Source organism: Cardiocondyla obscurior, linkage group LG01 (assembly GCF_019399895.1).
Source record: "Cardiocondyla obscurior isolate alpha-2009 linkage group LG01, Cobs3.1, whole genome shotgun sequence".
In the NCBI taxonomy this organism is placed as follows: Eukaryota; Metazoa; Arthropoda; class Insecta; order Hymenoptera; family Formicidae; genus Cardiocondyla; species Cardiocondyla obscurior.
Genome location: NC_091864.1, coordinates 9341841 through 9366645, shown reverse-complemented (window position 1 = coordinate 9366645; position 24805 = coordinate 9341841). Strand labels below are relative to the sequence as shown.

General features: G+C 44.4%; 3 protein-coding genes and 1 long non-coding RNA gene across 5 annotated transcripts in view; 1 reads left to right on the top strand and 3 right to left on the bottom strand.

The window, feature by feature from the left end:
- Nucleotides 1-238: 238 nt before the first annotated feature.
- On the bottom strand, nucleotides 239-8593 carry Tkv (serine/threonine receptor kinase thickveins). The gene is made up of 4 exons (XM_070656348.1): nucleotides 8197-8593; nucleotides 2327-3332; nucleotides 1919-2234; nucleotides 239-1834 (listed from the first exon to the last, which is right to left on the bottom strand). Exons 1-4 carry the CDS (start codon nucleotides 8279-8281, stop codon nucleotides 1703-1705), a joined length of 1539 nt encoding a protein of 512 aa, XP_070512449.1. The 5' UTR covers nucleotides 8282-8593; the 3' UTR covers nucleotides 239-1702.
- Nucleotides 8594-9137: 544 nt separating this feature from the next.
- LOC139102786 (uncharacterized) lies at nucleotides 9138-17039 on the top strand. Its single transcript, XR_011545772.1, has 4 exons — nucleotides 9138-9431; nucleotides 9848-10172; nucleotides 10548-10754; nucleotides 11824-17039. It is a non-coding gene; the product is annotated as an uncharacterized lncRNA (long non-coding RNA).
- Nucleotides 17040-18249: 1210 nt separating this feature from the next.
- LOC139102673 (large ribosomal subunit protein eL34) lies at nucleotides 18250-19510 on the bottom strand. Its single transcript, XM_070656760.1, has 4 exons — nucleotides 19434-19510; nucleotides 19198-19269; nucleotides 18630-18827; nucleotides 18250-18444 (listed from the first exon to the last, which is right to left on the bottom strand). The coding sequence occupies exons 2-4, from the start codon at nucleotides 19260-19262 to the stop codon at nucleotides 18348-18350; spliced, it is 360 nt and encodes a 119-aa protein (XP_070512861.1). The 5' UTR covers nucleotides 19263-19269; nucleotides 19434-19510; the 3' UTR covers nucleotides 18250-18347.
- Nucleotides 19511-19919: 409 nt separating this feature from the next.
- Eph (Eph receptor tyrosine kinase) overlaps nucleotides 19920-24805 on the bottom strand; it is a 92865-nt gene continuing 87979 nt past the window's right edge. For both annotated transcript variants that reach the window (XM_070656282.1, XM_070656313.1), the window contains one exon: nucleotides 19920-24803. In XM_070656282.1, the coding sequence (XP_070512383.1) occupies nucleotides 24539-24803 (265 nt within the window). In that variant the 3' untranslated portion in view covers nucleotides 19920-24538. The remainder of the gene's footprint in view (nucleotides 24804-24805) is intronic.

Below are 24805 nucleotides of genomic sequence, written 5' to 3'. Positions count from 1 at the left end.
GATAATTCAAATATAATTATTAATATCTTGTAAATTAGTTTTAGAAAATAAAAATTAGGTATTTAATATCTCGTAGAAATATAAATTTCATTGTTTTCAATTAATTAACAAGCAGCTTTTTCCTTTTCTTTAATGAGATACAGATTTTCGTACATAATATAACAATCTTATGTTCAACTTGTTAAGAAGAAAACTCTGAAAATACTTATAAAAAGGAAGAAAACTCAATTTACAATCGTTCCTTTTACATACAAAACTTTTTGATTAACAATTTTGATTTGTAAATGCTATACAAGTTTGAAGGTACATGCGAGATAACATTGCCTTCTACAATAACATCATTATCGTTATACACTGATAATGCACTATATAATTAACTGTCTCAAAATTTTTCTTCTTTTCCAATTATTCCTTTTGTACAAAAGCATAAAAACTCTAGAGTACATCGGCAGCATAGCGAAAATATTCTGCGACGATCAACATTCGATAGTCGCAGTATATTCCCGGAATAGTATTACGAATGGATTGTTATGTTCCATTTGTACATGTTAAAGATATAAGTTACAAATTTTACAAGTAATAATATAAGCTTGCGCAAAATTCGTAATCGCCAATGAATATGTACATCTTGTGTTACATAGTTAAAGTTTTCTCAATCCTCAATATTTAATTAAATATCACAAAGTTCTGCATAACAATCATAAATTGTAATTGCACGTCAAATTACGATCGTGCGTCAGCACGCAAAATATTTCTGTTCCACGCAAAATTTTATATGCGCACGCGTATATATTGTAAGGCTAATCTTCAATAATAAATATATTTTGAGGTAAGAGAAATCTTAAAGAAGAAATCTCTTTCTGGCTATGTGACGTAGGCCGCAAATTAATATTAACTTAGTTTATACAATATCTTGTTAGGCACGTAACACACTTTCAAATTTCGAACAGAGTAACGTGAAAATGTATTTCACAATGAAATAGTCGTTTGTGGCATGATAAATATGCGATACTTTCATACTGCGTACATTTATGTTACTATGATAATATTACAAGACGTGCGTCGTTTTTCTCTTGCTTCTACCGAGTTAAAGAAAACTTTTATATTTAATACTTTTGCTAATAATTTTCAATTAGAGCTCCATACATACGTGATCGAGAAGTAGTTATAATTAAATTTAAGGAAAAGTATCCGTAATTTAACAATGAAATCTCTATATCTTTTTTTTGAATTAGAATACAGCTGTAAAATAAAAAAAATAGTGTATTAATTCTGTTTTATGGAAATCGATCGTAGTCATTTCTGATTTTAATCAATTTTACATAAGTAAAAGAAAACTATACGCATGAGATCTCAATCTTTCGCGTTCGTCTTTAAAGATGTCTTCAGCGTGAAAATAAGTTTTTTATCAATGAAAAAGTAAAGGAATCGGAAACACTTTACATATGATACGTCTATATACAATATATACATAAAATTATTTTCTACGATCATTATTAAACTACATGCACTTATTCATTCCTTACATGCGCTCATTCATATTCTTTCTCTCTGTCTCTCTTTTTCTTATACTTATGAACTTTAATCATCAGTCTTCAGGCTGCAGTCTGTCGACAATCCTATTGTCACTAAAGGCATATTTACAAGAGTAGGAAGTTGTTTGTTTAACTAAGAGTCAGTTTTCTCATAATAGCATCGTGCACTACACGATCTTGATGCTGATATTATCAACGTGTAGTTTCGACAGTGTCTTTTTAACGCGAAGAGCAGTTAAACGAACTGGTGGATTTGGATGCCAACATTCCGACATCATTTTGCTTAACGTATATAAAACCTGTGAAATAAAGAAACAATTCATAAAAATGACTGGAATAATTAAATCGGAAATTAATTTTTCTCGCAAAAATGTTTTTCTTACCGAATCGTTATCCCATCTCGTTGGAATAACTGGACGCAATCGTTTTACACAGACTACAAGACGCATATCTTCGAAGTCCGGATCGTTTGGTACGACGTCGTGATAAGGTAAGGCATACGGTTCCACCATTGAATTCTTACCACCCGTGACACACCTTCTGCACGCTTCCCAAAACACGAGGCCGACAGAATACATATCTGCCATTTTGAATGCGTCGAAAGAGGATGTATTCAAGGTTTCGTCCAACACTTCCGGTGCCATATAACGCCGTGTACCCACTCGAGTATTTGACGCGATGTCAATTTCTCCGGTTTCACTATAAAAAGATAAATTTCTCAATTTGCATTCTAAGAGGAATACTAATGGCAAAAGATGTACCTCTAGACTAAACATTAAACGCTTGCATACCTGATGTAACGAACGGCCAACCCGAAGTCAGCTATGGCACATTCTCCATTTCTCTTAACTAAAATGTTTCTGCTTTTAATATCTCTGTGAGCGATCGCCGGTTTTCCTTGAGTACCAAAGATCTCGGTGTGCAGATGTGTGATACCGGACGCGATTGACGAACAGATCGCCAACAAAGCCTGATGATCTAGCACAGTTGTTTGCAAGTAATCATGTAGTGAACCCCTCTCGTGATAATCTGTGATCAACAACATTTGAGTCCAAGATCCAGTTCCTTTAATATCAGCGGCAATGAAACCTAAGATGTTGTCATGTCTCATAAAGGTTTGATAGATTTCCGTTTCTCTGAACCAAGACGCCTCCTCCAATGTAAAAAAAACCTTCACGGCTACTTTTTCGCCGCCTCGCCATTTAGCCAGCCATACCTCTCCGTAACGTCCCTTTCCTACGCATTGCGACATGGCTAATTGCTTGGCGATCGTTTGTTGTACTAAAAGCGGTAATCCCGATCCTGATCCGCTGCTTTGATCTATAAAATCTCGAAGAGTTCCTTGTGACGGTACCAAGCAGGGATCTCGTTCTTTCTTCCGACATTTGTGATACAAGATTCCTATCGCTATCGAGGCAATGACGAATATTACTGACAGTGCTATCACCAAGATGATTAATGGCGCTCCCGATGCTATGACCATCGGATTGGTATCTACGGTAGGACGGCACTTGTAAGTTATTTCAGGAATCTGCTCTTTGTTACATAAGGACGTATTGTTGCAGCAGGTTATGCTTTTCTCTCGTAAATGAGGAACTTGATTTCCTTTGCACTGCATGAAGCCACCCTCGGCGGGTGGCAAGCATCCGAACGACCATTCGGGAACGAACTCTCCTATTTCAGGTTCCCATACTTCCTCTACGGCGCTAAAACATTGTCCTCCAGCACGTAATTCGCAGGTACCATTTTGCCGGCCGTCCGGGCAATGTCCATCGCAGTAGCATACAATGCCGAACACTGCAAAAAAACGACAGTATTAGATGAGAGTCTAATGTAATTGAATCAATATAGAACGTATAGAAAAAAATACGCAGGATTCTATTATAATATTATTTGTATCCGTCATGCAAATATTTTATTTTTGGAACGCACGCTCATCATTTATTCGAGATTAATACTTGATGAAACGAGCCAAGAGTGGCAAAACGGCAGACGTGTGTCCTTATAAAATTAGGTGAACGGCGCGCGAGATGCGGTAAGTAACTTGATCATTGATACGAGGAGAGGCGAAACTAGGCGTGGAGTTGAACGGATTCGAGAGGCTGTTTGACAAGTCATGAGATGTGTCGTGTAGGCGAACGACCGTCGTCGCGTCCCACGGAGAGGCGTGCACCACCACAAAGAGAAAGGAGTGGTAGGTGCGTCCTGACTCAGAAATTGGCGATATCTTTCATAACCGTTTCCGCACGTAAGTCAATTCATCGAGGGTAGATAATCCTCGCAAATAATTCTTCCGGAAACTTGCAGAAAATTAGTCTTTTAAAAGCGATAAAATATGGAAGTATTAATAACGTGTCTATTTGGATTTAAAAAAAAATAATAAAATAAAATTGCAAATAAAAAGATTCAATTTTTCTTTTAATTAAAAAAAAATACATTCTATCCGACACGTAAGTTTTATCGGAAATATTTTTACCCCTTCGTTGTCGGTATTTCTAATCGCTTAAAGCTCAAAGCCGTTTGTCAAATCTCAATTACGAGATTTTGCCGTGACGTAAAGCACCCAGAATTAGATGTGACTCCGGATTGAGTCTGACAAACCGCGAAACCGGAGGAACTGCAACGGGAGCATCCCGCCTCTGTCACGGTAGCCGATAACGGCGAATTCGATGCAAACACGGTGTCACGTTTCTAACGAGTATGCGTCGCGACGGCTGTCGCGGCGGCGCGAAAGGAGAAAGAGGAAGAAAGCGCGCGACATGCCGGAGGCTGTGCTTATCTACCGCGCGCAGATTTACTCTCGCGCGGGTCTATTTTACGGTGACCGCTCTATTTATAACCGGCGAGAATATCTGGATGACGGATTCGATTCTTCGCGCGCGTTCTGCATCCGTTCCTCCGCACGCTTGGACGTTCTCTCATTCCGCTCTCCTCTTGAAAAGAGTAACAAACATTTTTTTTTTTTTTTAATTATAAGAAATTTTACGCGGAAAATTATTATTGTACCGCAATAGTCGTGGACCATCAAGGATTTATATGATTAAATTACTATAAAAATTGCTACGTTAAGACGCTAACAAACTCGCGCGATCCAGAGGCGGTAACGCAGCCGCGTATCTACAGCCATGCGGTTCTCGCATCGCAATCGGCGTCCGTAATCGCGCGAAGGTTTCAATGAATCGCGCGAGAGGCGACGTGCCAGCTAGTCGCGGGCATTATCAGCGTGGCAAAGAGCAGTATCGGCGATAGCCCCGCGCGTCTATGAGTCGCACCGAATCGCGAGGCTCGCCGGCGGATTTGAGAGACGAGACGCGATCATTTCGAAACTCCCACATGTCTTTTTTTTTTCCTCCCCGAATCAACAGCCTCGATCTTTTCGTGACGTCATATCGTCTCGAAATACGACGTTTCGAAGATAATCGAATCGAAAGAGGTGCGACGGTTTTTTATTATGACGGGGAGACCGCTTTATTGTCGATTATTCTACCCGATAACTCTGAAACTGAAAATAAAAAGAGGCACCGACGTAATTGCGGTCCGTCGGCTAATGAACGAAATCGGTTGTACGTATTTGAGTGAATGGGAAAACAGTTGCGTAAATATTGGACATGGGCTAACTCGGCGGGAGTTGATTTTCGCCCGCACAAAGAGAACGTTGATTCGTGGGACGTCGAGTGAGAGAGCTCTCCCTTATCGCGTCCCCTTATCGTATTATCAATATTTAGAGTCGGTCAATAGAAGATACGTGATTATGGGGAACCTGTGTTTCCACCCGACGGGCGTCAAAGTATCATCGATAAAGCCGCGTTAATAATAAGTTAATAAGATCTCTGATCTTCGATCTTATCGCGTCCACGTGTGACGATTTTACCGCGTTTATCTCGCGGTCTTTATTGCCGCGATGGAACCCTTATTTTCTCCGATCCCAGAAATTACACATCGGGATGAGATGGACAATAGGACGCCGAAAACAACCCCCACAATTTCGGAAGCGTTATCTGAACGGATTAATATTCGCGCGTGCACGGGAAACTTAATACCCGCGACGCGTTGCAAAAAAAAATAGATGAACTTGCGTACGTGCACGTAGGTGTAAAACAACACGTCGCGAGCCACGTCATTTTCACAGAACAATTGGCCGTGTGTGCTATGCGGTTAGATCGCTGGAGCCGGAAATCGGTGGCCAGCAAAACGAGAGACACCGATCATCTTTATGAACTCGCAGCATCTACGGCGGCCGACGAACGCAAGCTCGGAGCTGCAATTATTCAATTTTCGACGCCGCATAATTGCTCGCGCGGCAGTTTGTTTGTTTCTAAGAAGGCAAAGCGATTGAAGGCGGTGACGGAGTCCATTAAACCACCGTTAGCTCGAAATAATCCATTTGACGGGGCTGACAAGCCTTGCAGTTTTCGTTGTCGCGCATAAAAACCTACTCCGCGGCCTCGATCTCTGGACTTACCGTGACGCTTATTCCGGACTTAAATTATCGAGAACCTCATTAATCACCCTTTTCACCGACCAGCTACTACTTTGTTATTCAGATCGAGCGCGCGTTTCTTTTTTTTTCCGATTTCCTTTTCGTATCTTTCTCTCTCTTTCTCGTGTATTTCGACACACAGTTCTCACCCGGGGCTGCGCATTTTTCGATCCCGAAAGCCGCACTCGAAGAAGAGCCTGTCGCGACGCGAGAAGCCACGTTACGAAACGCACGTATTTTTACAACCCGGATACGGGAGCTCGCGCGAAGATTGCGTTAAGAAAAACCGCCTTTTATTCGCCTTATTCATCGCGATGTCCTTGCGAGGTCCGCGGAAAAAAAATCGCACATCACGCGTGACACAAGCGGGAGAGAGAGAGAAGACAAGGAGACAGCGGCGCGGCGAGAGGAGAAAGAGAGCCGGCCGCGTTTTTCAGCGCAAAATTACATTCGGCCTGTACTCCGTGGCAACGGAGACGGGAACGGGGGTAAGAGAAGAGTGTCGTGTCTCGCTGAAACGACGCCGACGTTTCGCGATCCTTTTGATGTATTTCGAGCCCCGCGCGCGGCGGCATAAACAAATCCCTCCATTCCCTACGGACAGGCGAGAATTCCGTCCCTCGACGTCGTCGCACCGCATTTAGCGCCAAAAGCAGCCGTCCGCGATCGCTGTTGCGTCGATTACTAAATATGACGACCCGAGACCTCGATGTCAACAACCGTGAGATCGTATCTGGCGACTGTCGAGTCAGCGATTTCGGAAAAGTGTCTCTCACTCGGCGGAGGTCTGACAAGGAATATCTCATCGAAGTCGATCTGCTGTTATTCCTACTTCGCTTCGATTTTTTTTCTTTCTTTTTTTTTTTCTTTTATCTGATAGGGTCACTTAGGACGACTTTGACGCAGATTAATTCAACCGATTAGCTCGTCAAGTACCTGTAATTTAAACAACTTTGTACATTGCTACGATAATGACGTAATTTGAATCTGATATTTGAAGAATGAGATTAGCATTATAATAAACTGCGATTATTTTTTCAAATATTTAACACGGATTCTTTAAGCTAAGTCCTGGATTTTAAAGAGCGTGATGCAGTTTTGCGTGTCGTGGAGGCAGCCCCGAAGAAACCGGACGATATTTTTGTAGCCAGGGTCTCTGTCCGAAGCGAATTGATTTAGCTTCTCTTTCGTTGTTGTCATCGAGCCACGTTGCGCAGCAGATTAAGAAAAGAAGGTATATAAAAAGGAGGGAAAAAAAAAAAAATGACGGTCACACGGTCGTAGTGCATCTCGAAGGGTTAAAGTCTGGTGTCGTCGTCACGACGGCGTCATCCCCCGCCGACGCAGATTCTCGTGCGCGCGCGGAGATCGGTCCAGCGTCTTGCCAGAGACGCGCAAACGAGAAAGATAACGGGGAAAAGAGAAGGAAAGGAAGAAAAGTGGAAAAGGCGTGCGAGAACGACGAGAGGCGGCACGAATTCTCGGCAACGCGCTGGTATTTCAGTCTCCAACCGTCGGAACAGCTAACCTCTCATCTCCGTCTCCCTTCTCCCGCCGCCTCTCCCGTTCCCGTCTCGACGCACGAACGTAAAAAAGCACGGCCGCGTGCCGTGTCGAGCGCAGGAATTCCGTCGAGAAAAAACGCGCCGAGAAAACGCTCGAGATTTTCCCGCGAGAAGGGAACGGGGATGCGAGGAAGCGTGCATAAAGCGGAACGGAGAAAAATGCGCGCGCGGCGAGTGTTAAAGAGGGAGGTCCGGGCTGTCGATCGACGTTTCCTCGAATCTAGGGGTGTTACGGCGAAATCGTGGAGCGATGTAGGGCGCGTCGGGCTACGATCCCCGACGATTCGTCAGGGGGAAAAGAGAGAACGAACGTGCAAGGCGGTAGAGAAAAGCGAGGAGCGAGAGGAGGCGATCAGGTTAAACATCTGTGTGGCAGAAAGAGGGCGGCGCGGGGATCGGGGGGAGAGGCAATCGTTTCTCGCGAGCACCGTCCGCATCCGATCGATTCTCTCTCGCGCGCGCGCGCGGCTCTGTGTTCCTCCGCACTTCGCCTTACGTCGGACAGCATCTCGGGCGCACATACACGCGTACACGTAAACGCACGCGGCAAAACGCATGTTAGCGAACGCGTGCTGCGGTTCGGCGGCGTATCGCGCGACAAGACGGCTGTACTCACCACCGAAGCACCTCGCCGCGAGCACTCCTAGGCCGAGCAACAGACCGTATTTACATCCGCCCGTACTAGCGGAGAGCGCAGCCATTTTCTACACTCGGGAGCACATACTTCACTGTGACGTAGGGCGCTCCGCGCCGAGCCGCAAGGCGCAGGCCGCGCTCCCTTCGGTTGTTTCCGCCCGCGTGGAAGGAGGCGTCGGTCGAGGTGGAGTGACCGTTCGTACGCATTCGGGTCTCCCGAGAGAGCGAGCTGAACGCGGATGATGTAAGAACGACCGAGAAGGCGACGCTGAAGCCGCCGTTCAGGTCTGTACCAAAGATCTCGTCGCCGCACTGTCGAGAATTTATCTGATCTCGCGGCCCGATAAACGGAATCAGAGACGCAACAACTAAGTGACGAAGGAGCCCCTTCCCCCAACCCCCGCCCGGTGTTAACTCAGATTATGCGATCCCTCGCACCTAGCGAGAACAATGCGGAATCGTTTATAGCGATGTACTTAAAATCGATCTTAACCTCATGATAATAGGTAAGATTTTTTTTACAGATCTATGAATAGAAACTATGTAATAACTCAAAAGTTATCGAACCGCATTACAGAATGACTTATAAATGGTATTACAAACGTTAATAATCGTGAACGAAGATAAAAGGTTAAAGAAGATATCTGTTTGATTTATTGCTACACAATCGAAAGCTCGCTTTCGCCGATTGCTCCGACTAGTCGCGGACAATTAATGGTACATTTTGAAAGAAAGGGACGACCGAGGACCCTTTGTTTTCCTGCAGTAAAGTCGTTTTACGACATTTAAATGCGACTCGTCCTCTCTCGGTATCTCGGTAAAAGTCTCGTATATACCTAAGGTGCCCATTTTCCCGAAATCGCGGATTATCTCGGGAAACAGGTCGGCCGGGGCCGGTAGACGACTCTGCGAGCCGTCTAGAGGGCTCAGCCGGTCACGAATACGGCTCTGACGTCGTCGTCGCCGCCGCCGCGTTGTCAGCGGGGAAGTGCGCGACGGCGCCATCGTGCCGCGGACGGCGGCGGCGCAGAGACCCGGAGATCTTTTTCCGTCTCTCTTTCTCTCTTTCTTTCCCGCAGGCGGACCACGGCGTCTTCGTCTCCGGCGCGGCTCTTCAGCGAGGCGCGAATGTCTATGCGCGGCGCGTCCCCGCGGAATCTAGAACCCGGTTAGAATCTGGAATCTGTTCCCTCGGCCTGGAACAACCGTGGAGACGTAAGTTCTTTTATCTTCCTTCTCTTTCCTTTTTTTTTCCCCCTGCTCCTTTCCGTCTCTGTCTCTTTCTCTCGCTCTCTTCTCGTCTTCTCGGAAGTTCAACGCTATTTGCATGCGCCGGCTCTCGAACGCGCCACGCGAAGTTAAGAAGTTTAAGATTTGCACTTTAAAATTCCTTTTTATACGCTGACCGTGCCGCGAGTGTTTCACGGTACAGTTGCCAGCGCGTACGTCATCGGTATCTCGTTGCGTTTATCGATAAAGCAAGTTTCTCGCGAAAAAGCAAAGAAAAAAAGAACCAGCGGCCTTGGTGCGAAAAATGCACCGGGTCGAAGTACTGCTTCTCGCCTCGGAGAGATCGCAATCCCCTTCGCAGTCTCTCGGCAGCTCCTTTATTTATGCTCTTTCTTTTACAGGTGAAAAGCCCCGTAGGGCTATGCAACGAGCATCGAATCGAAAATTATAATTCAACCGAGCCGCGAGATCGAGGAGGCGAAGGGAATGATCGGAGCTGAAGATTGAAGCGGATTCGAGTCTTTGACTCGTGATTCTTGAAAGTAAATAAATCTTCCAACACACAATTTTGTTTAACTCGAAAGAAAGTGCGAGGAGGCGTAACGTGTAATGATATTTTGGCGAGGATCGAACGAAGCAACGGCTCGTGATCGAACGCTACAGGGGTGCGCACCACGCTGCGCGTTTAAGAAGAGGACATCCGCTCGCATCCTCGGCTTCGAGACGGTACGAGAACACCGTCATCGATATCAGATTACCAGTTAATTGCCGACGGCGCGGCGCGCTCGGCACCGTGGACCGTCGCGCCCGACCAGCAATATTTCACGCTTCAGGAGGGCGACTCCCGCTACCGCCCTTGGGATCGACCTGACGCCTAATTACATGGCGCGATCGCAAGGAGGGTTGACGAGAGTCGCTCGCCGTCCGTTAACAAAATCCTCGACATTGTGCCTCATAATTCTATACCTCTCGCGTGCAATTTTCATATTTCGCACCGTCGTTTCCGCATTTGCTAAGCAATCATTCGTGATGTATTAGAGAGAAGCCTCCCGAGCAGGCTCTAGAAATATTTTACATTAATTTTTTTTTTTTTTTTTGCAGTTCTCTCGTAGAAGAAATATGAAGAAAGAAAGGAAAAAAAGAAGAACGAATTTGTAGCGCCGCTCGGTCGCGGTGAATATTGCGGTCCAACAAAAGGCGCACTGTTCGCGAGAGAACAAAGCCTGTGGTAATTCTTTCAGCGGCGCGGCAGCTGCCGGGACGGCGGTTCATCGTCGCGACCGAAGCCCGAAGGAGCACCAAACTCTGGTACGCATCGGGATCAGGTCGTCGTGGAGAGCAACGTCGTCGTTCGCGCGTAACCTGTTGCGCGTGGAATCATTGCTCGGTCCAGATTGCGGCCGACGTCTCTCTCGGGCGCGCGTCAAGCTCTTCGCGTTTAAAGGCGTCAGTCATTATATTTTTAGAGATGATCCTCGGCACTTTTATGGAAAGACTCGCGCCGGTCGTCGCTTTTCGCCTCCCGAAAAATAGCCATCCGGTTTCTCTCTACGTTCTTCTCGTGCAGGTCTAGAGAATCGAGGAAAAAAAAGTTTCCGCGCGTAGAAGTTTCCTTAAATTTCAGTCCCGGCGCGTTCGAGCGGCTCCAATTCTGCTCGCCGCTCTCGTTGGAATAGACTCTTCTGGGACACGTCTAAACGGTTGAAATTCCTGCGCTTCCGCGCCCCGACGTGCACCGCTAATACCGCTTGCGCCTGGCGTCGTGAGAACGCGTGGCTGGGGTGACAAGCAGCCTCGGCGATTGACAGTAAATCACTTAACATCGCTATTAAGCGCGCAGAGTGCGCGGCGTGGAAACTGTTAATGCGCGATCGACTGTTTCCTCCAAAGTAAACGGCGGCTCTTTGATTCCGGCGCCTCGTCTCGCCGTCGATCTTCGCTATGACGTCGAAATTATTCTAGTCCGCCGTGCACTTGTAATCATTTGCAGATGCTGGCAAAAGACGCAATAAAAGTCGCCCGCGCGCGAGGCGTGAAAGCGCCCGTAAAGACGACATTAGCTTCAACGACGGCGTCTTATCGCGCAATTTCTCGCAATTAGCCTACTTGAGCAAGAGCCTCGCCTACCGGCGATCGGCCGGAAATCGATTCGATCCGGTGGCCGCGTCATGGAGAATGACCGCGTTACGAGATAATCGCCGCTCGAAACTCGGAGCGCTCAATCGTCGAGCGGGAAGAGGGGAAAAAAAAAGAATTGATAACTCGGCCGTGATCTATCGGCCGCGTTTCGCGGAAAAATCGCGGCGCGCGTGAAAGAACGACCGCGGACAATCGATGACTGTGGCTTTCATTAACGCTTAATTATGAACTATTGCAGATCTCGTTGGGACGGAGGCGGCCGAGATTCGACCGATAAATATGCGTCCGCCAGGCGAATCTAGCGGCCTACAGTTGACTAACGAACGACCACTAATTGCGGGGGATAATTACTGCGCGGGCCCGCCTCGTTAACAGCCTCTGCGGCGGATCTGACAATCTCGGGTGTGCGAGGCGGACAAACGACAGTGCGCGCGCGATGCTGTGTCATCGCCGGAGATTTTGTGACCGTAAACGGATCTGCGGATCGCGTCTGGGAACGTCGCTTCTCGCAGAGAGAACGTCGCGAAACCGTCGCTCCGAATCTTAGGATCTCCGATTTCGAGCGCTGCATTTCTTCAGATTTTATAAACAACCGTAAATGAATTTTATGTGAGATCCCGGTGCCCATCTCTTATTCATGAACGCCTCGGGACGGTCATGTCGAGGCCTCCAGAAACCTTTTTAAGCGCCGTGTTAACGAAAAAGGACGAGTGTCGCGCCGACAATCCGGAGTTTCGAACCGGATTTCGGGATTAGAATCAGATACCCCTTCTACGAAGCCGCCTTTTCGTTTTATACGGGCGAGGGCGACGGCGATCTCGCCTTCGTGTACCATCACCGTCCGTCCGTCCGATCGGCTTCGGAGAACAGCGACAATGAATAACAAAGGCAAGCGAGATCGTCCGTACGGCCGCCTCGAAATCACGATCCATTCGTCTCGCTTGAAAATATATTATGTTAGCAGGCAACGAACGCGAGCTGCCAAAAAGAAGAGAGCGCCTTGTTGTCCACGAACGTGACGCGGCGGAACACAATTACCGTGATCGGCCTTCGGCCCCCGTCAACTTTTATTGTTGTTATTTTACGTCACCTCGGCCGAAGAAGAAGACGCTTCATGGTGTTGTTTTTGTCAACCCTTCTTGGTCTGTAAAAATTATTCTTCAAAGCTGCGACTCATCCCGTAAATTCCATGAAGTAAAAATAACGAATTTTTAGTTGTAAATTTGGACCGCGCAATTTTTAACATTATTACAACGACCAATCTAACCAGAATTCGATCAACGAGCCTCTGAAACTCAAGAGGCGAAAAGACGTTGACGGTTTCAGCTTAGAAGAAAAAAGGGATGTCAGGACAAAGGATCTACAGTTGAAATTTTTTGTCGAAACTGGACCGTCGAAACTGCACGCCGATTGAATTCTATTCTACGCTGCGGAAAATATTTTATTCACTGTCGTTTATTGCTTCCCGTGGATTATTCTTTATTGACCTCTGGTGGAGCGTGGGTCGAAATATAAAGGAGAGATTTCGAATGGACCGTGGTGATAAATAGGATTCTTCTCCGAAGGAGCCAGGCGCGCTCACGCCTCGACGCATTGCACGACAACGGTTGAGCGCAGCGAGAACAGGACCCGAAAATCCCGACCTATTCGGCGCCAGAACCGTTCTCCATGGAAGTATATTTCACTCGTCGAGAGAGACGAGGGGCCTGGGCGGTCGGGGCCACAAAAGAGCGAGATCCTCGTCCGGTAACTAACGCGCCGTGGCGTCCGCAGGCCGTTTCAGGCCCTCGATCTCTCCTCCCATGCTTTTCTTTCTTCCTCAGCACGCACCATACAAGCCTCAGCCCTGTACGCTCTGCAACCTCGTCCCTGAAACCCTTGGCATCCAAAAACGAAATTTTACCGTACGAAATCCGTCTACAGCTCTCTCGTGGAATTTTGACGAGTACGCTTTTCATTGATTTACACAGGTGAGAATTAATAATTAATTTAATTTAAAGTTGATTTCCCGCTGGAGAAATCAATTCGCAAATGTATTGCTGTACAGATCTAACGAAGATGAGATGTTACATTGATAGAATAACATGTGATCTTTTATTGGCATTGTCATCACAGGATGCCGAGCCGACCTATATGTCTAGAATCATTCGGATCTTTGTCGTTTAGGGGACGGATAATAATGTACCTTTTTGTTCCAAGGTATATTACGCTCTTAAGTGACGACCCAACGACAGACGGTCAAGATTAGTCGGTGGAAGGTTACATTGGATAATCGATCGTAATTGTGTCTACTTAGCCGAAGGGTCCCCAAGCTGCTTGGCTAACCCGCGAGTCCAGCTGGTACCGCTGGCGAACGTCAAAATCGATGCAAGTACAGCGATTGAGATAAGCGTCCACTGGTAAGATTCTCGTTTGCTATTATTAGCCGTCGAGTAATTCTAGTATTTAATCGTGCGACGTAACGAAAAAAAGTCGACATAACCGGCAGACCAGGTATATACTTCTTGTTAATTTTCTTCAAGGATTTCGCGGAGAGTTCTCTTCTTCTTCCTTCTCTCCCTTTTTTCTTTCTCCTTCTCGATGTTGAATCTTAATCGACCGTCGTTACCTTCATCATTGCTGTTTGGCGCCGGGATAATTAATCGTCCTGTTCACTACCGCTTCGAGTGGTCGGCGAAGGATACTGCGGCTACGGCGGTTTATCGCGGGCGGAAAAAAATAAGGATATTGGTGGGAGCGGGGAGGATAGACAGGTAGTTTTTCAGGAGACGCTCGAACGAATTCGCTCGACGGTGCGCACCGCAAGAGACGACTACCTGCTCTACGATAACAGTTGACTTCCATCAAGACGCAGAACCGGGACTCGTGCCCACGCAGAAGTTGGATAAGGATATCTTTAAAGGCGGCTTTTATCGCCGAGAGTCAGGTGTGAATTGGGGCCACTGGTGATTCGATCAAAGAGAACGCGCCGCCAAACCGAGTCGCAGAGCGAACAGTAGCCGGCGAAGATTAATCGATCGCTTGATCAGAAATATGTTACTTTCTTAACCCTTTCGGCAAATCGTGCTCTTAAACCCCGGATTAACCGCGAGCTTATAAAATTTCCTCGAAGCTCTACTTCCGGTACTTTTAATTTAATCATCGGCAAGATGTTTTTATTATGGCTTTTAAATCTGCGAATTAACGCGCGAAATATCAGAACTGCGAAAACGATATTAATTAGGTCGGTTCTCTGTGGTTTAACTGGCTGTCCCGATTCAACCTGTATCTTTTTTTGTTTACCTTGGAAGGGGAAAGATGAATCCCGAGCTAGTGCAGCCAGTTCGAAAATAAAAGAAAAGAGCACGTTTATTAGAAACTGAGCGACTTCTCTCTCGCATTTCAGCGACGTGTTTGATTCCGCTGCAAAACGATCGCATCGCAGCATGACTAGTCAGCACGACGAGGCATCCTCGATCTGTGAGCCACAATTTACATTCGATTTTAATCAGGCATGATGTAATCGGGCGCTTAAAGCTAATGAACGAGGACTCGCCGCATTTGGCTCTCCGTTGAACACGCGAATTCGACGTAACGGCTATATTTAATTCGCCGACGTCGAACGGGCCGTGTGCGGGATGAACCGCCAGTTAATAACCGTTTGTCCTCGCAACGAAATACCGTCAATAACATTAAGAACAAAATGAAATACGATCGCGGCTCTTATTAAGACAAATTCGGCGGCTGGCGAATTTTTTTTCTCACGCAGAAGCGGTTGCCAATCGATTCCTTTGTACGCGTTTGAATATTAATATTAAATAGCAATGTTTAAAAAGAGATTGAATTAATTTAACGACAATTGGGAGTATAAAGACGAGGTTGCGGTGTCGTACAGTCCTGAAGCGTTCTTACGAGCACACGCACGAGGCGACGAACGATACATGGGGGCTTCATATAACAAAGATTCATCGGGACCGGTTTCGTGTGCCACCCTTTTTTACATTCCCCGGCGGGGCCCCGTCGAGCCGCGGGTGTGAAAACCGACACCCACCCACTTGTTATTTTGTCAAACACGAGCGTTGAAAATTATAGGAATCATACACTAACGTGCATCCCCGGGACCGCTTCCACGGCACAAATTGTTCCTAATATCACACACTGCACTTTACATAATTGCATAATGCACCGCGCACCTGTATAATCACCATTATGCGACATCATATAATTAATATGATGCAACCGCGGATGCTGCATTAAAAAAAATATTTATATATATTTATAATTTAACGCGCGTTACAATTTATTACGAAATATCTCGCCTGCAAGAGGAAAGTTTCGAAATAAATTGTAATGCACGTTGCAGCTTATTAAATTACACCTGTTGAAGCGTGAAGCTAGATCACAAAAATTCCGTCCCGCTGGGTGCACGAATATTGTATGCATTATTTCGAACATTTCCTCGCGAGTAGCGGCGATAGCGCGGCGCGACGCGATGCAGAATGCGTCGATCTAATAATAATGTCGCAAAATGATAGGGACACGTATTACGACACCTACCCACTTGTCGTTTCGATAAACACGATCCAGAAAATTATAGGAATCACGTGGCGACGCATCTCCTCTACGAGAGGCCGGCTCGCGCGTCTCACGCCAAATTATTCTTGACTGCACGCTCGCGCTACATTTTATAACCGTCAATTAAACGTGACACCGGACAATTGCTGTTTGTGACCGACGTTATCTCCTGTATAATTCCGAATAGAAGCGCGAAGTTTAACGACCAACCTCCCTTACATTTTTTATAGAAATAAAAAATGAATAAATAAAAAAACCGTACTATTCTGTTTCAAACAACAAGTCGTTGCTAGTTAATTAAAATTTAATTAAGAAACAATTTTATTTATAAAAAAAACTTTACGGACTTTTCTCGCGATTAAACGTTGATATAATTTTTTTTTTAATATTATTTCTTTGCAATCGCCGCTTTTGTGCTGGAGAACGATTCAACTTTAATAGCTGCGATGCATCTCTGCGCGCTCGAGGGAATCGAAAATTGCAATGCGCGCGAGTAGGTGTACCAATCTCGCTTGCTGCTTCGTGCAGCTGTAGTAGTCGCAATGATTCCGCGGCAATTGAACCGAGACGAAATACCATGCCGCGCAGACCAAGTCGCCGGCTAACCGCAGCGATCATTTTCGATACAGCCACGAGAACGGGTGTTTCACGCACCGGTGAGAAAGACTCGATGGAAAGCTCGAAATCACGCCACAGAACGTCGATCTATCAGCCGACCAGCGTCCGCAGGACCAGCTCCATGAAATCGGATTAGCCTCGTGGCGTCTGACTTTTCGTCGCGCCGTTTTTTTATACGGTCTGGTCGTCGATGTTCTTTGTAAGAAAGGAATTTTTAACTCAAAAAGGAAACGACGAGATCACGTTTTAGCCGTCCAGTCACGTTCCACAGCCGAGACCGAGATCGCAAAGATCGCTCGGCGATCGCGAATACCATGCGGCTCTTTTCAAGATCACATCGAAGTGTTATAAATACTTTTCACTTTTGTCCTTTTTCTGTCTCCCAGCTACAAACGTTAGTCGAAGTTAATTAAATCCGCTTATCGTTGCATTCAGCCTATTTAAATATACAAGATTTATAATTACTCTTATTAACGCAAATATTGCAGAAATAATTATTAAACATAATTAACGAACGTAATTAAATTTGCCAAAAATGTATTACACTTACTCATATTTTATCGTCCGAAAATTAATATTAGTTAAACGTTCAACAAAAAACAAAATTTCGGCGGGCTCGAGCCGTGACATTTTTCAAGACGTGGTAAATAATACGCGCAGCATGCCATGTCAGGAATTTAACGCCAGCTCACCGAACTGTTCGCATTCTCAGGTGAGAAGCCTTACAGCTCTCACCGCTCGCCGCGGCGTTTCTGCACCACCGTGGAAACTATAGCGCGAGCATACGCCGTGCTCGGGGTACATATATGTCCATACGTGTGGCCAACAAATAAGGCATTTGTTAAGGCGCTTCGAGGCTAGCGAGACCCATAACGGTTCCGCTGGGACGGGTTTGCGGGCAGCCCTTTGCCATAACCGGCAACACAATGTCCGTCGTCGGTTGTCCGCAGAATTGCTTTCCTCCTCCTTTTCCCTCGTCGAAATTATAAATGTTTTTTCGCTGCCATACACGGCGAGCACTGACAGTCCTTCGCGTCTACACAAACATCGGGCAAGCTGCCCCTACCAGACGCAGCCAGATATACGCGACATGCGAAACAAACTGGTTTATAATCATGTACTTTCAATGTCTCTACGTATCATCAAATATTACGAGCGTATCACTCTTAAAAATGCCTGTCATAATAATAGAAAATTAGACTTAAAATCATACATTTGTGAACAAGAAATAAATTTATTAAACTATTTATTAAAAAAATAAAAATCTTGATTATTGTATATAGCAATTAACGACTGTCAAACGATAATAAAAAATAAAAGAATAAACAAAAGCTTTCTGAACTCAAGCAACTGGATACAAGGATCCACGAATAATTCTATATTCTAAAAAAAATGCACAATGTGATATACATATATATTATATTGAAAGGATTTTTAATTTAGGTTTTATAAGTATGGTGTGGAAATTGTTCATGAAGACAAAATAACATGGTGACCAGCAAATGAGACATAGTATAATAATACCAGTGATAGCTAATTTTTTTTTGACATTTTATTATGAGTTTTATTTAATTAATAAAAAGCATAGAATTACTTCTCTGTTTTTTTCGTCTTAGCCGAAGCCTGCTGCGCTTTCATAACTTTATAGACGATTTTCTGCTCCTCAATCAGAAACGCTCGTACAATTCTGAAAATGATACAAATTATGTTAATAAAATTTAACGTAAACATGTTACATTTCTATTTTTAAAAATTTTATCTTAAAAAAATGACCAATAATACTTTCAAATCAAATAATTTTCTATTGAAAAATGTAATTAAAAAAAATGTTTTTAATATATGTAGTTTTACTTATTTTCTTTAGGTATATACCTTTCTTTTACACATTTGTGACAGAGAACTCCTCCATACACCCGCTTGACAGTTTTCTTACGTCTGCACATACGCGAACGTTCCATTGGCCTTGCAGGCTGGATGCCTCTGAGCTTGTCCTTACACTGTCCACATCTGGGGATCTTCTTGGGCTTTTTCAGATACTGGTACACTAATTTACCACCTGGCGTACGTACCCTACAAATACAAATTTACTGTAATAAGTTCTTAATAATAATATATAATGTATAAAGTTTATCCAATAATTTATACTGTTCTCCAACAGTTTTGGATACTCTAAAGGTGTAAATTAAATACTTGGAATAATGATAGATGACTACATGTTGATAAGAATAATAAATTAATTCATCTAATGTATAAAAAATAAATTCGTATGCTTTATAAGTAAATTTTATGCAGCTAAATGCAATGATCAAAACATAACCTAAAATTATAAAATATTTATCGCAATCATCGCTACAACTGGCAGAATAAAATTTTGTTATAAATGGAAATCAATGTTTCTTACATAAAATTTCAATTCGCTCACATTTGCATAGATACTTACACACGCCTTCTGTTGCTTTTTGTGTTGTACGACAAGCGTCGTCGATAGGTTAGTCGCTGCACCATTTTGGTTCTGCAACGTAAAATCACCTCGTTAACGCAAAAAATTAACTAATGTAAAACTGTGACGTATAATCAAACACCGCAGATTTTCACGGCGACCATGAGATATTAATCCACGTTACGATTTACTAACGCAACGTGGATATTACAAAGTTACATGAAATCGTCACGAACCTCTTTCAGATCCAAACGGAAAAGGAAACGACGTACCTTGCTGATTCTACGCACGCTTGGAATCCGCTGCTGCCACCTTTCCACGGTTAGCGCAAGAGCACGCAAAAGTAAAACAGAGGTTTTATCATCTAGTAATATACAACTCATGTTTTTCGTTGTCGATCAAAGATGTCGACACTGCCTATAGTTAGCGGGAGTAGCACCTCGACTTCGGCTACTTCTCGCTCATTCGAAAATCCTTTTATTTCTCGAAACGTTTTTCGGTATCTCGGCGCCGCGAAATCGGCGAAATTCTAACGATTAATCGGTTTCAAATCAGTGCGGGAATCATTAATGATGTTGTGCTTTACTTTCACTTCATTATTTCACTTCACGACTACTTGATGACGATTCTGCTTGAACTCAAGACTCGACGAGGAAGCAATGGATTTAATACGCATAACCACGACGCCAGAAACGAGGAGAAATTAAATGGTACTACACGGCTTACATCGTATAAGGTATATTATTTATTATATCTTATGTACATTCAACATCGTCTTGACAACACCATAGGAAAAATTGTTTTTAGACACGTTCCAAAATTTGTCGACAGCAACTCCCTGCTCGTGCTTTTTTTTTCCCCCTTTCCCACTTTGCATTCTCCTTTATACAATGAATCGAAGACACACGGAGGTGATTCGCTTAACCAATTTTTCTTTTATCTCTCTTTTTCTTTATTTTTTCATTTTTCTCTTATTTGTATGAAAACTCAGCTCGGTGAGTGTATATAAATTATCGTGTACGTGTGGATGTGTGAAATGATTACGCGACGCGCGTGTCTGGTATGGATGTGTCTTTTCCTCTCTCTCTCACTTTTTCTCTGTGAATTATGTATAATATATAGGACGGTACCTGTAATGCTTTGCTTGTCCTCGCAGATTTTCGTTTTCGAAGCAGGTACTTTGACAAAGTTCGCTGTAAGGAGAATCGTAGAAAGTAAGAATAAAGAGAACAAAAATAAAAGAAAAACAACTCGCGCTCGTAAGTCACTTTAATTAACGCTTAAGTAAACCTAATATAATATAATAGCTGCGTACAGATTCGATACGTATTTATCACTGTAGTTGTAGCTTCGCTTCACCATCTTTTTACAAGACAGAGTTGGGGAAACTCTGATAATAGGGAAATACGTCGCTCTGCCCTATATTGTTGCTCGCCACTAAATAGTAATAGATAACTTACAATAATTAAAACGTTTTGCAATTTAGTCAGATCTCTAAGAAATAAATAAGTTTCCTCTTCTTTTAATAAATAGTAATAGAGTTAAAATCGATTACACAGGATTTAAGCGAAGATCGCGTGAGAGGTGATTTTCTTTTCTCACCCGCCTGTCGTTCTCGTTTCCTCTCTTCCGGAAATAAAAAAATTAAAAAAAAAAAAAAAACAATACCTAATAATAAAAAGCGTAAAAGAACACAAATTTCAACGTGGACATTTGGGCAAACTAAAACAATTTTGATTTCTTAGGCTTTCATGTCGCTCTTTCTATAATTGTAGAAATAGGATTAAGATTTTCACGGAGGAGGGAATGAAAGAAAAATCGGAGAAGTCCTACGCGACGTACCTACGCTCTCTCAGTTAACACAAATATTTGCTTTCGCATACTTTCTTGCCTCTGTTCCCTGACACGTGTGTGTGTCTCTGTGTGATATTGATAGAGCTCTGTGGAATCTAAATATCGAAATTAACCGGCGTCCTCAAAACTTCAGGCCGTACTCGCAGACTCGTCGCTAAAACACAGATAGTTACAGCTTGAGAAAGTTCTTAAAACCTTTTCCTTCTACTCGAGAACGGGATCGCGGCCGAATCACTACTCCGGGTTATTACAATAGAGATATCGCGGCGTAAATTCGTCTCGCCCGCGACCATCCTCCTCTCCGTTTCTCTTTTTCGACCGAGATCCCGCGTGATCTCTCACCCTCACGTTTTACCGTACCTCTTTTCGTTTAACCTTTAATACGAACATTTAGGAAGATAGCGCTATCGATAATTAATATTTTCTGAAATTTGTTAACATTTTCTATATAAAAATCTGCATTTGCATGTATTTACTTATTGCTTCTTAATCGCCATTTTTCAGTAGCCTTCTCTATTTCTTTCTCTCTTTTCTTTTGTTTTTCCTAAGGGAGACTTTGTCATCGCCGCGCGACCCTCCGCAGATGATTTTCCTCTTTTCCTACTTTTCTTATCGATACGTACATACGCGGAAGGAAGTACGGCAAGTCCAAATTTACCAGAGCGTGTTCTGGCATTTTTCGCTCGCAGTACAATTTCGAGCAACATTTCGTTCGCCAGTACCGTTGAATCGCGCTTCGGAATAAAAGGAGTAATCGGTCGATTTTAATTGCCAGTTTCGCGTTTTGCAGGCGTGATTCTCGTATTATCTTCTTCGATTAAAAAAAGGAAAGGGGCGAGAAATCTCACCTTCCAAAGCGCGCGCCTTCTATTCATTGCGATTCAACATTGCTATACATCGCCGACTATGTTACTACCATTAAACCGTTAAATTAGAAAACAAAAAAATGTTTCCATGGCTCGCCGAACTCACGTGGAAGCCGTTCTATCTTTCTGATCTCTCGCACAATATTTCCGTACGCATATGTCCGCCGCTCCGTTGGTCTGCCCTAAGACAAAGTCGCCGGTAACGTATGTATCCTGGGTGTATCGCGGCCCGGGATGCAGTCTTTACGAATGCGAATGTAACGAGATACGGTGAAGCAAGCCTTTCGTCCGCTCTACCTTTCACCCGTTTCCTATGGAAAGAAAACGGTTTTCTTTTTTTTTTCCTATTATCGATACATGTATATTGGAATGGACGTTGCTTCGCGAAAAAACTCTCGGTCGGAAAATCAAAGAGTTACTCCGTGGACGCGCGTGCCCTGTATTAGTCGTATGCGTCATCGCTCTCGCGTATACGTGAGTATTTTTGTCCGCGTATTCTACACACTCCGACTTTACGTTCATTCTCTTTATGTCGTTCTGTATTTCCGGCTCTTATATCATTCGCGAGGACCCGAGGGAAAGATCGAAGATGAAACGGAACAGTTTCGACTCGACCTCAAGTAACGACGCAAGCAAGCGCGTCCCTTCTTCTGCTCGCATTGCACTTCCGCGATAAGGTTGATATGTTAACGCACTGCTCGCTAGTAAGGGACACATTTGAAGTCGCTTTTTCTCACGTCGCGTCGCGTCGCGCCCCTTCGCTCCACGGCGCGAACGCATGTCTCTCGTACTTTCTCATATCGATAGAGTTTTACCTCTATTCGTCCTCTCTCACAGTGTGTCGTACTTGTAACACATTATCTATCTTTATATGTATATGTATATATGTATATATAGAATGATTTCGTGATCGCACCCTCGTGTACGTACGAATATAGCGCGGAAAATGAGTCGCGGCAGACTCTCGGCGCTCACCGACGCAATTTCATTCGCACTCGCATTCACGCATTCGCTCGCTTGCCGTTCATTTATCCCGTGTCACGCAATCTTGCGCTGAAGTAACACTTGCACACTCGCGTTGGCACATGTCCGCTTTATTTGTTTCGTCGTTTGTCGTTACAATCGAAAGCATATACCTATATGTAGGCCGCGCATACGACGTTCTGATATAGGTAACGCAAAGGCATGAATCGTAATTTAGCGTACAGGAGTTAATAGTCTCGCTAACACTCGCCTCGATCTCGGTGTTGTATATTGACGAGGCAATGTACACGCAATTAGTGTAATGCACTCGCTACATTCGCTACATGAAATAATGAATCTACGCTGTTGTCACGCTATCTCGAAATTTCAGAAATTACGATCCACTTTTTGGTTTAACTTTTCTCTCGTCGTGCGGTTTTCTACTTCTCTAATTGTCGGGTTTTCTCGTCAGACGTGTATTGCTATGCCGATCGCTAGAGATAACGATCGTAATTTTCTTATACTTAAGAAAAGAGGCCAGGAACAGACGTATTTGAACGACATTTAGGCCGATATGTTCGCCGTTCAGTGTTCTATATCGTAGATACGTACTAAAATGAGCTGCCGTTCAGTACATAATATTAGAAAACTTAGTAACCGCGGTAATAAGATAATAAAAAACATAAGTACTCGATACTCGATAAATCTCAATGAAAATCTCGGAGTAAAAATGTAAACTGAGTGTTCGTTAGTGACGAAAGATTTCGCGGCAGTGATTACATGGTTTGATTTCCGTCGTCAGTCTGATCTGTAAACAGATCGATCACGGAAACGACTTAGAAAATATAAAAGAGTATTGGCGTTCGTTGTTCGTAAGAGAATCTTTCAGTATGATGTAAACTGAATGTTCGTTAGTGACAAAAGATTTCGCGGCAGTGATTATATGACTTTATTTCCGTCGTCAGTCTGATTTTTAACCAGATCGATCACGTAAACGACTTAGGAAATATAAAAGAGTATTGGCGCTCGTTGTTCGTGAAAGAAAATCTTTCAGTACGTTACATTGACTCCTCAAGAGTTCCGATTTTTCAGGCGTTTCTAAAACGAGTTTCGTAAGTAATCCGTAAGGCTCTCGTTACGGCGCATAGTACTTTGACATAGATCGCAATAGTATCGCGACAAATGAGTTCGGTGAAAGTCATTGCACGTGGTTTAAACGCGAAATAGCGAATACGTCGTCTTTGTATTTTGTCTCGCTCTTAACGTGAGTTAAATGCGCACGGGTTTTCTTTCGACTCTGGCTAATGACGCTAATGACGTGGAATGTTTAACATAAATGCTTGAAAATCTCTCGAGCCGAGACGGCATTAACGTATCGCGTCGAAGATGAAGGGCTTCATCTCAAGCCGATTATCGTTCGGTAGTTGGACCTATTTACGCGCGAAGAAGTATTCTCTCGAGGACGTCGTCGCTCTGACTAGGTAATCACGAGTCCTAGATGATAGACGGGGAAACCGCCGTCTCTCTTCTCGGTGGCGACGCGTCGGGGCGCCTCAAATAAATGAGAATTCGTGAGATCCATGGAGTAGCGATGTTTCATGGCGACCGGCTGGTTCCTGTGTACGATCCGCTCGGGAAACTTGAGGTCGCGGTTGCGATTACACGAGGAAACCCTGCGAGGTGGCGGACATCTGTGCCCGTAGCGCCGTCACGCTGTTCATGATCTTCTTCTGGTGTCCCACGAGTGTAATCCCGAGGGCCGTAAGTTCCTGGACGGTAACGCGCGCCGCAGCCTCCAGTGTCGTCACGCCCGCCCGCTCGAAACTCTCCGCGTACCGTGACATCTTGATGGATGCCAGCCACTCGCTGACAGAATTCAATTGCGTTAGGTCTACCGCGTCCGGCGCCAGTGGATTTGTGCCCCT